The following is an 11,904-nucleotide window of genomic DNA, read 5'->3' as shown; positions in this document are numbered from 1 at the left end:
GTGTGCTGATATCCCTGTGACAACTGGGACTGCAATGCTCACCTGTCATCAGCCTGGCATCAGCCTGGGAATTAGCATGGCCTTTGTGCGAGGCACTTGGAGTTTTTATTATCTAGAGCTATTGAATCTGTTATCTGGAAAAGTCAGGATAACGAGGAATAGGCTGTTGTAAGGTACGGGTGCCTGACACAGGGAGACCTTTGAACAAGTGTTGAATCCTGAGTGTCCTTACACAGGTGAGACAGTTGAGTCCTGTACCTGTTTGCTGTGATGCCTTTTGACACAAACAAGGCTGTCAGTTTTGATTCTGAAAAGCATGAAACGAAGGCACTAAAATCAGAGCATGGTGATGGGGGTGGACAAGCACCTTCCTCACACAGCCACAATAAAGTTCAGTGATGGCAACATCTCTTTCCAAGTTTGTCCAAAGAGGAATAGTTTTAGAAGGGATGATCTTTCTGTTAAATTTAAGAGGTGACTAATGAGACAAGAATCAAACTCCTCCTGCTTAATATATTGAGGCCTAAAAGATAAATAATAACTTGTCCATGATCAGAGCAGGAAGTTGGGAATATAGCTGTCAGTCACCCCACACACATTCTAAAAACCTAATCCCAGGCTTTCTGTGCCTCGGTTCCCATCTCCCATCCTGGGCCGTCAAGATGATATACTTATTACAGGCTGGATGTGATCAGACTGCATGACAGGGCTCTGCTGAGGGACTTGAAAAGGCTTTTAAACAGAAAATGCATTTTCTTGCCATATCTACAAATTCTCTATAAGGCCCTCTTCCCTTTCACACTATGCTGCCCATACTAATCCGGTGCTGAGGGTCCTGTTTCACAACAGGAGCCAAAATGTTGTCACTGTGGCATTTGATTATTCCCTGGGTAGCATCCCTGGGAATGCTGTTGACACAAGATATGCAGATCACAGGCAACTCTGACTAAGGTAATTGGCATCACTGGCTTGCCCTGCAGCCGCTCCGGGGGGAGCTGGAGGCTGGAATGTTACCGGGGTCTCACACCCCTTGGGAACAACGCAGCTGGGCTCTGGGCCAGCGTTGCTGGGTGCTGAGGGTTTGGTGCCATAGTTTGGACGCAGTACATGAACCAGCTCCAGCAACATTCCACAGAACCTTTGATACTGAATGGTATGAGGTAAAGCTGACACAATGGAAATGTCCTTCCAGTTGCTGCCCAGACCGTGCCCATCCTCAGACCAGTCATACCCAGTGCCGTGACAGCTCTTCACCACATCTGGCATTTTGACTGTTTGGCCTCATCAGCTTTGTTTGTTACCAGTGCTGGAGTCAGGAGGTGAACCTTTGCCTGTAAAGTTTCTGAGACTAATCCTGTAATGCTGGGTTGAGCCATCAAACCCCTTTCCTTCATGAGGCTATGGTTTATTTGCAAAATCACTCCAAAACAAGGGGAATTTGGGCTTTAGCTCCTCTGGGCTGCAAGAACACCTGAATGGCTCATGGTGAGAGCAGGCGAGTTCTGCTCTGTCAGCCTTTCCCTGGCCATGCCCTCCAAGCGAGTGCTTCCCATGCCACTCGTAGCCATGATCATTCTTACAGTTTCAGTTCTCTACAACGGCTGTCATCAGACACTCACACTTTTTCACCACACCAATGGAAACCAGCAGGCTGAACTGTGCTTTCCTCTTAATGACACAAGTGTCTCCTCTGTCCATTTCACTTGCTTTTGGTAAAGGTGCAGTGCTAAAGGAATTTGTCTCAATTTACAGTGGGTTCGGTTTATTCCAGCCCTGGAGGTGGGTGCACTGGTAACAGGGGCAGGGGAGGGCTCAGCAATCCTTTGCCATGCAAAGGGAGCACGTTCCTCATCCACAGTCAGTGAAGGGTGAGAGGAGGCAGCTCAAACTCTCCCTAGTTTCCCTCCCAGATTACTGAGTGCATGAATTGACACTGGTGTGAGGGTTGAACTGAGAGTCATGTAAATGCCCACATTCCTGCCTCTGTGGGATGTGCTCCTGGCTGCTTTGTCCCTGGGGATTTTAAGGGAAGAGAAGAACGTGTGTCTGTTTCAGGGAAAGAAATGAGCGGCAGCTGAGAAATACATCCAGGCAGGGCCCAGACTGCACTAACCTGTGGCAGAGATGAGAATGGCTTTATCTGCCCACAGGCATTAATGGGCACAGCACGTGGGACACTGAACTGCTGCACCAGGAGCTATTTGTACAGGTTCAGTGGCTGCTTTAAAGGCAAAGTCCACTTCATGGAAATAGCCTGTTGTTTTGCACAACGCATATATCCAACGGTAGAACACCAACAGATATTTAGTTCTTTTACTGTACCATGATGCATTTATTGCATTTAGGTTTGCATAGGTTTGCACCTGAATTCAAAGGATGGTTATGTCTTGGACCTGTATCCTTGGTGTGGGTAAAGAACAAATACAGTTTTTGTTGTGAATTTTGCTAATTCAGTAAACTGAATCTGGAATTTGAACTTGAATCTTAACCCAGCTTTTAAAGTAGTCCAATTCATAATAAACTTGAAGAGTATACAAGAAATAAAAGCTTGTTATTTAAGTGCAGAGATACAGTACTGCAGTGTGCCAACAAGGATTTAAATCAGCAAAGGTACCCGTCTCCACAACAGAACAGGGGGAAGAGTCTGACAGCTCTGGGCCAGTAACACAGCCAAGGTGAGCTGTGTCTCTGTGCATTGCATGGCTTGCAGGGTGGGCTGCCATTCCATACAAGCAAAGTAATCTGGAATTCAGTAACATTAAGGCAGCCTAATAAAACTCCGTGTTCTCATCCTCATCCCACAGCACTTTTAAGTCCAGGTCTTTGAACAGCATAGTGAGAGGAGTGCAGCTGTCCCGGCCTGCAGCAGTGTCTTGGGACACAGCGTTACTCAGTTTTGTGCAGCTGAGCTCCTTTATTGCTGTTAACGTTTCCATTTCTTGAGTCTCTGGGAACTGCAGGTTATTTGCAGGATGTGAGAATGAACCTGGCAACACCCACTGCTCTGGGGTGTTCTCTCCAGGGAAGCTGTTGCCAGCACTGACTGAGAAAAGGAGAGCTGCTGACAGAGGTGACAGCAGCTTGTCCTCCAGAGCACAGTCCGTGTCAGCTGTCACTGCAGGCAGTCCTGCTGTCTGTTTTCTGTAGCATCCTCCTTGTTCCAGCAAAGGCAGTGGCAGCCGGGATACAAGCACTTTCCTTCTCATCCCATCAGTCTGCAGCAGCAGCTGCTGTGTTTGCTCAGGGTTCCCCTCTAAGAGAACTCTCTCCCCTGTGTCACTGCTGTCCCACAGTGCCAGGTTTGGTCCCTGTGCTTTGTAATTCCAATGGTTGTGGCTCTTGCCTAGCACCTGTGTTATGAGCTTCCCACCAGCAGAACAATCTAGAGGGACTCCCTTCAGCATTTGCTTTGGCTGCACATTCTCCTTGTCTGCATGGTCTGTGCTATCAACACACACCCCATAGGTGAGGGGCAGGACTTTGCTGGATATGGCAGTGGGAATGCTCTGCAGGACTTTGCTGGATGTGGCAGTAGGAATGCTCTGCTGGTCTCCACGAGGAGTGTAACCTGTGGGAGCTGCAGTGGCCACACAGAGTGGCCGTGCGGGCAGCTGGAGAGTGGGCACATCCGACTGCTGCTGATAAGGAGTCTCTGGTGGATGGGAAGACCATGGTGGCTCCAGTGCTGTGTCCAAATGTTGGCTGATCTGCGGTAGCTGTGCTTCAGAGATCAGAAGTGAAGGTTTGGATAAGTTAATGGGCTTTATAATATGCTCCACTGTCAGTGTAAGAGGCTGGAACGATGAAATCCCTCTAAAGTCCTGTTGACATAAATAAAAAGACATGAGTTATTAACAAGAAGCTGTGATTTTTAGAAGTTTGCTTTAGATTCTGTAAGATTTTCATTGGGGAAATATCAGTAAAAGCCAGGAACAGCCCTAAGGATCTGCTCTGCTGACAGAAGGATTCTGTTTTTTTGCCTGGGGAATGACCCTTCAAAGGAATACAGACCATGCACCCTCCTCAGGCAGCAATGCTGTTTAAGTGCCTGCACAGCATCCTGGCATTCCAGAGCTTTGCTGCAGTGCTTCAGAGCACTTACCAGAGACATGGGCTGTGCGCTCTGCTGCTTGATGTACTTGTAGATCCCAAGGCTAACGGCAGCAAACGCTAGTCCAGCGCAGAGGGCGAGTGCCACGGAGCAGTACAGGAGCCACGTGTGGTCTGGTTAGTGGGGCAGAGAACAAGTGGGAAAGGTAGCTTCAGAAGGTTGGGTTAGAAAAACCATGAGATGAGTGATGTTCTAGGTCTAGGCTCATAGGACTAGCTTTTAGATTAGAGAAGTCAGTGTTGCATCAGTATTTTTAGCAAGGCCATGTTATCTTAAACCAGCTGAAAAGCAGTCCCTTTTGTGTATCCAAGTATCCCAGCTGGATTTTTAAGTTAGAAGGGTGTCCTGGGTTCAGCAGCAGCAGTCATTTTTCTCCTTCTTAGTAGCTGGTGCAGCGCTGTGTTTTTTGACTTTCAGACTGGGAACAGCACCGATAACACCGATGTTTTTAGTTGTTGCTCAAATGTTTAATCTCACCAAGGACTTTGTGAGTCTCATGCTTGCCAGGGAGGAGGGGAAGCTGGGAGGAAGCAGAGACAGGACACCTGATCCAAACTAGCCAAAGAGGGCATGTCATGCCCAGGATGTAACTGGAGTTACCCGGAAGGGCTAGTTGGCTGTGGGGTGAGGTATCAGTCAGGGGGTGGTGAGGTGTTGTATTCTCTTTCCTTGTTATTTCCTTTATCCTTTTTATTACTGGTGGCAGCAGTAGTGATTTGTGTTATACCTTAGTTACGGGACTGTTCTTATCTCATGAGAGTTGCATTCTTTTCAATTCTCCTCTTCATCCCTCCAAGAGCATGGGGAGGGAAAGAAGGGGGGGAGTGAGCGAGAGACTGCATGGCTGATCTATGGCTGACTGGGTTTAAACCATGACAAAGAGTCAACAGCCTCACCTGCTAGTGTTTTAACCCAAAATACTTGAGATTTGCTGCTTCTCTGGAGGAGAGATAAATACACTGTTCCATTATAGTTGGTGTCTGGGTCCAAGTTGGAAACTTCAAATTCTTTGTTGTGCTCATTCTTTGTCCACTGTTTAAAATAAAAGCAAATTCTGTATTTTAGAGAGATTACATACATACATTTTCTTCAAATCAGACTGCAAAATTCAGCATCACATTTTGTTTGCTAATAAGATGCTACAGGACTAGAATTCTGTATATACAGAATCCTAAATATATCACTTGCTTTCACCTATTACTGTATTGAATTTTTACATTTGAACTCCTTAAGACTTGAACTACTTCAGTGATTCTTTGGTTTAGTCCCATATCCTGGGAATCTCCAGTTTCTTTTCCAGAATTTTAGAGGAATTCTGGAATCTTTTCCAGAATTTTAGACAAGTTCCTCTTGTCTGCTGCAAGTCAAAGACTCTGACACTTTCCCTTGCACATGAGAAACTCATTCATCACGTGAAAGCTCTGAGAGCCTTACATGAAATGTGACATAAGAAAGTCAGTGGCTCATGGCCAGAGGTTGTACTTTACCTTTTGGTGTGTCCTTTGGTTGAATATTGTTAAGTGATATTCCACAGCACCAAATTTGCTACAGACTTCCTCTACGGTTAGCTGGCGCTCATCCTCGTCTCTCAGTGGAGTGTAGGGGGGCTGGATAAGGAACTTTATGGAGCGTACATAAGGAATATACTCCACTGCTGGTGCCCCAATAACAGCTAGAGAAGATAGAACAGGCAGCTGAAGTTAAAGCTGATATGTTACCAGATCATCTTGTGTGCATCTTAGACACCTCCTTGAGCTCACTGCCCATACCAGCCTCCCTTCCTAGCCAGCAGGGAGTCCTGCACTACCGAAAGGAGAGGAGATGCTGTTCTGACCATCAGCAAGACTTGGAATGTGCCCCTCCCAAGCAGGATAACAGTTGTCGGCAGTGGTACGTACTCTCTTTCCTGGGTTCAAATCTTTCTGAGCGTACCCAGTTGGAGGAGCAGTGGTTCTGGGCAGTGGCCCTCACCCTGGCATAGTAGTGCTCGGTGAAGTTTTCTGTTTCACGAGTGAGATTGCAGAAGGGCTGTGTGATGCTCTGGCACTCGGGCTTGTTCAGCCAGGATTTTTCTCCATACCTTAGGACAAACAAAGCTGTTGGTCAGTTTTGTACAACAGAAGCAATCCATCCCTCCTCTAGAATGACCCAAACAGGCTGTTTTGCCAACTCTTAGTGGTTCTTAGATTCATTATTGCAATCAGCAAGTGGCAGGGGATGGGCAGGCAAAGGAGCAGGGGAACATCCCCTGAACTTCAGCCTGTTCTGGCTGCTGGCTTGTGCGTGGCCATCACCTCGAGGAAGTGCAGCTTGTTGCAAGGTATGTATGCACGGGAGTGTCCTGCGAGTCAGTGGCTCTGGGGCTCTCTGCCTGTCTCTGACACTGGATGCTCATATGTGGATTTGCTGCAGGGTCTGCAGACTGCCCCAAAGGACAAGGCTATTGCGTAGCACTGGTCTGGTTTCTCTTAATTTTAGGGACTGAACCCGAGGAAGACATTTGCTATCACTGTATTTACAGGAAATGACAGGAGAGAGAGAAGGAAGTTGCTGAAGGCAAAGAACAGCTCAGAAATGGAGTTGGCAACCCAAGATGTGAAACTATTTGCTTAACTGGGCACCATCTACCAGTATAAATAACCCTATCTTGTACTGAGTTCTTGTCTGAGAAGAACCATTTCCATAACAGTAAAACACATGGCAGGAACAGCGAAATCTGCTTTTCTTTCTCAGCCCTTCTCTCTCTGAGAACAGTGTCCCCAGGAACAGCAGCACTTCAGAGCAAAGCAAACTTCACATACTGCTTATATTGGACATCAAATGTGGTGCCAGGGGGAATATCTGCTTCCGTTTCCCATGTCAGGATGTTCTCAAAGTTTGTAGAAGAAAATGCTACACGTTTCAGACATGATGACCTCTCTGTAGTCACAGTGCCTACGGAGCAAAGAAACTAGTGTTAAAATGCATATTGTGGCATCTCAGCCCTCAGCTGAATGTGGGCCTGCTGCTGCTCAGCCTCTTAGCCAGCAGAAGAACCAGGCACAGCACCTCCAGTTTGGTAAAGGTGGGCTGCAGAGCAGAAGCTTGAACAGGACAGGACTTGAGACCCTGCACACAGCACTGTAGATACCTTGCAGATTGTTGAATCGTCACAGAGAAATGGAAGTTAGGAATTGTTACAGAACCGCAAAACCTCTGGAGTCAGAAAGAGAATCCTTGAGTCCCTTATCAGCTTTCTTTTAAAGCGATTAAAGAGCTGGAAACAACAGTAACCTGTTTTCAGGGCCAGATTCATGTCTGTGAATGTCTCTGCTTTTTGCCCATACTCAAGGGAGTAACATGTTGTGATGAGTCTCACGTCACTGAAGAGGTGACTGCCACTGACCTCCAGTGCTCCGTGTTTGCTTGGATGGAGCCTGCCTGCACACAGTGATATGCTAAGACCCAACGCTTGGACTCTGATCTGGGTGTGCTGGCGTGAAGGCAAACAACTCGCTGAGCTCCCAGCACATGGAGCCCTGTGCCTCTTCCCTACGGAGGATGGGCCCTGGCTCTGGTAAGCAGAGATGTCGCTTCCCCCTGACAAACACACCCCTGCTCTGTGCTGCCTCTCTAGAGCAGAATACCCCACCATCCACCTGCAGCAAACTGGCTCTGAGCAGGCACTGCAGACAAGTGTCCTGGAGAATTATGGCTCTCTCCTGTCAGGAGAATGCACAGTGCAGAAGTGTCTCAAGGCTCATTCTCAAGACCATCTAACACGCAGAGTAACCTTCAGAATCGTTAGCTGTTTAAATTCTAATTGCAGATGCATCTTCAAAGGGAAATACTTTAGACATTACTCAGCTCTTGGTTTGCAGTATCAATAAGCACCTTGAACACGCCTGGGCTTCAGCCTGCCCTGGCTGAAGACAAGCAGTACCATTGTGGTGCTGGTAAATGGACACTCTGAATCAGTGAGTCCCCCCGTGTAAAAGTGGTGTGGTAAGTAAGTAAAAGCAGCACCATTTTACATGGGAGAACTGAGGACCTGAATGGGGGTGACTTGGACAAGATCACATGGAGCAGTTGTAGTAGAGCAGGGACTAAAGCTCATCAGTTCCTGGACCCTCACTCCAAGCATTCCCTCCAGCTGCCTCTCTAAAGGTGGAGAGAATTAGGCAGAGCAGCATAAACCCAGTTCTCAGTCCTGTGTCTGGCATTTGGGAAGGGAAGCAACACTGAAATTGATTGCAGTCTGCTCTGGCTTTTGTCCTGAGCTCATCTGCAGTTCAGCCCTTGCCACTGCTCATGGAAGACAGCACAGGATTCCTGGCAAGGCTGAAATGCAGCAGTCCGTCCAAAGGAGGTGGATTTCCCTGTCTGAGCTCCATGAAAACTGAGTCACCAGTGCCCTCATTGTTTTCCCACATTTATTCATACTAAAACACAGTTATGCAAAGCAGTTAACACAAGTACAGTCAAGTGTGGGCAGGGAAAACCCGGGATGTTCCCCAGCGTTAAAGTCCCTCTGGTTTAGAAGTTTTGGAAGGCGCCTTCCCTCCAGTGCAAGATCACCAGCACAAGAGCAGATGATGGTAAGGTTTCGTGCTGTAAAGGTGGCATTTGAAAACATAACATGTTTATATCTGATTCACCTGGGGTCAGTTTGCCGCATGTGGGGTAGGATTAAACGGCTTTTAGGGATACGTTGTTTGTATCTCTTTTGGAATTTGGCCTGTTCATTTGTGTCTCTGCTTAAGACTCATGGGGACTGATCCAAACCTCCCCAGGTCAGTGAATATCCTTTACTCCTGCAGCATTTGGGTTGTAACATCAGTGGCAAATGCTTTGAAGTTAAGGAATCTTTTCTTCTCCCTATTAAACCTTGGAACACGGAGCACACCACCAGTACCTTGAAGATATTAAAAGGAGAGGAAGACAGAAGAGAGCTTTTCAGGCAACAGCTTGTTCTCCAGGTCTTGTTTCAGGAAGCACTACTGGGCTACTTCCCATGCTACAGGATCAAACTGAAACAACCACCATCAGTGACAGAAAAGAGAAGTCAGGACTTACCGACCACTGAAAGTGCAGCTAAGACGATCAGGAACTTCTTCATGAATAGCTGTGTGAGCTGGGCTGGGGAGCAGGAGCTGATCCTGTGTGCAGGTGAATCACCTTTTACAGGAGCTGCTCCTGTGAGGCTGTGCTGGATTTGTTGCTCAGTAACAGGCTGCGGAGCTGTCCTGCCTGCACGCACACCTGAGATCACCAGCTACAGATAGATCTGTGCGCATGTGTGAGAGCCAGCCCAGAGTGACAAGGGGAGCAGCTCTCCCTCCTGGGCGCACACACCTCTCCGTACAAAGGTGCACAGGCCAGAGGCTCAGAAAATCCCCAGTTGTTGAAAGAGAGCCAAGTGCCATTCTGCTGATAGCTTCCTGCCCCAGCGCCCTCACGGAAGTTTCTCAGGTTTGGGGCTTGCTTTTCTGAGCAGGTAACTTCGACTCACAAAACTCCAGAAGCTCAGCCTTAGTGCTGTGCTCCTCTTGGTTGTAAACTGCTGGGAGCAAACCCCTGTTTACTTAAGAAACACCCTCCAATAACTTCCTAGAAGGAAGGTCAGAGGACCACTGGCTTTAAACTCTCCCATTGTCCTCGTCACTCTCCTCAAGCCCGGAGGTTCCCTCACTTGGCATGGGAAAATGTCACCTTCCTGCAGGAAGAGCCCGTTCTGTCCGTGGCTTTTCTCAGAGGCCAGTGTAGATCTACAGTCCATTCTTATGGCTGCTTACAAGACAAAGCTCCACTGAGTGTCATGAATGCTATATGATAAGAACCGGAGGGTTGTATAAAATCTAAACAAGAGATGCCATTCCTTTTCCATAGCAGGCTTAGTTTTACAGGTGATACGTTAAATTTTCAGGCTTTTCTCAGAAGAGGGAGAGATGTTTCCTTCTTTGGTGAGAAGTGGAAGCTCACTGCCTGTCCCCAGATCTGGATCTGGAACCACCAGATGTGTGTAACCTCCGAACAGCTGCTTCTGCTTCCCGGGATGGCTGAAGGGGAGAAAGCCTCACATGTGCAGCCTGCATTTGAGGCTTGGGAAACTCCTGTCACCACTGCTTCTCCATTTTTATGGTATAGCTGTTCTTGTGCCACAAACTGGGTTACCTCCTCCCTGGCTTACTTCTCTGGTTTACTCTTACCCCATGGTCATAACTGCTCCCTAAATGGGGAGGTCCTGTCCACAGTCCTCTGTTTTGCCTAGGATTAACTGGCCCACTGCATAAAGATGAGGTTCCACCAAAGCAAATCCAAGTGGATTGTCTTCTGGAGCACTGAGAATGTTCATATTGGGATTGCTTCAGCCCTAGAAGAGCTTTAACAGGAATACCCACCCTAAACCACAGAGGCCAGATGTGCACTGAGCAAATTCTGCTGTCCCTGTTCCAGCCTTATGGCCAAACATGATAGAAATTGCAACCTCTTCTGCTTGACTCTTCATCTCATGGATTTTCTGTCCCTGAAGTTCCCTGCCTGCTACGGGATTAATAGGGCTGCGCTCTTCCAGCCATGCCACTGGTGCATAGCTGTCAGTTTGTCTTTCTCCTCTCACTTGGACAAATGCAGAGGCCTCACAGATTTATTAAACAGGACACATCTACCCACCAGCAGGGCCAACATCTCCTTAGGCACAATGCTTCATCAGGATGTTCCTACTTGCTAAAAGGAGGTCCATTCTTTCCTTCCCTCATGCCACTGCCTCATGCTTCTGCTGTAAAGGAGCCAGGAGAGGGCAGAGGTGCTGTGCACCTGAGACTTCAGTTTGAAGACTGTGACTTAAAACTTTATTTCTGCCCGCCCTTCTCTACTTACTTTTCAAATAGATCAGGATCCACCTCTCTGAATCTTTTGGTACCTGAACATCTCCAAAAGATCCCAGTGAAAGAAGGCATGGAGCAGCAGGATGCAGCTCATCTGGCCCCAGCCTTTCCTGCAGCTCCTTCCTGACAAAACCTGGACAAGACAAAGAGCTGATCCAGGCCCTGTTTGCAGACCTGTGACATGCCAAAATAATTTTGTAGAGGTTGCACAACTTCAGAGCTTCCTGTAACTCAAAGCCTGGAGGTTTTTCCTTGATTGCACAAGATGGGTGGTAACTATGGATGATCTGCATCTTTCTAAAGGAGCTGGAGGGATTGCAGTGCAGGATGTACTCAGGATACTTTGTGGAGGACAACAGATAAGAAAGAAAAGCAAAATTCTAGGTGATAAATCTTTTCTCCCTCCTTCTCTTTTTACTTTACTTCAGGTCCTTCCTTTGTACCTCTCCTTTCCTAACCCCTCCTACCACCCCTGCCTCCCTCTGCTTGTTCTCTGGATTCCCTGAGGATGTCAGCTTCAATACCCACCCTCAGCACCCTTCCCTGATCCAACTCAGAGAATGGCTGTTGTGTGCCCTCCTCTTGCTTTTCTGCCTGTCCTTTTCCTGGAATGAAATGAGAGAGTTTGTTTCTGTGAGATGTGAAATACACTGAAAAGGTTGGTACTGCTCGTGCAGGGGAGGCCTTGCCTCCCCTGTGCCTTTTGCTTGGGAACTTCTGACCAGATTCTTTGCTCAGAGAGCTGCTCACAGTCCTGGGTTTCCAGGGACCCAGTGATCTGGCCAAGAAGCTCCTGGGATTCCACTTCCATTAGGAAGCCCATAATGGGGTCCTGATTTGAAGTGGAATGTTTTTCAGGTGAGATGCCCTCACCCTCTGTAGTTCTGGGCAACAGAAAACCACACACACATGGAGTTATGTACCAAA

At 47.7% G+C, this 11,904-nt stretch overlaps 1 protein-coding gene across 1 annotated transcript; it reads right to left on the bottom strand.

The window, feature by feature from the left end:
* Positions 1 to 2,303: 2,303 nt before the first annotated feature.
* On the bottom strand, positions 2,304 to 9,388 carry IL22RA1 (interleukin 22 receptor subunit alpha 1). Its single transcript, XM_005142457.3, has 7 exons — positions 9,167 to 9,388; positions 6,913 to 7,045; positions 6,010 to 6,191; positions 5,599 to 5,783; positions 5,008 to 5,143; positions 4,103 to 4,224; positions 2,304 to 3,821 (listed from the first exon to the last, which is right to left on the bottom strand). Exons 1-7 carry the CDS (start codon positions 9,207 to 9,209, stop codon positions 2,769 to 2,771), a joined length of 1,854 nt encoding a protein of 617 aa, XP_005142514.2. The 5' UTR covers positions 9,210 to 9,388; the 3' UTR covers positions 2,304 to 2,768.
* Between the last annotated feature and the right edge of the window lie 2,516 nt (positions 9,389 to 11,904).

The sequence above is a fragment of the Melopsittacus undulatus genome, chromosome 14 (assembly GCF_012275295.1).
Source record: "Melopsittacus undulatus isolate bMelUnd1 chromosome 14, bMelUnd1.mat.Z, whole genome shotgun sequence".
Taxonomy (NCBI): Eukaryota; Metazoa; Chordata; class Aves; order Psittaciformes; family Psittaculidae; genus Melopsittacus; species Melopsittacus undulatus.
The sequence above is the reverse complement of the archived record's forward strand: the minus strand, read 5'-3'. Positions and strand labels throughout refer to the sequence as shown.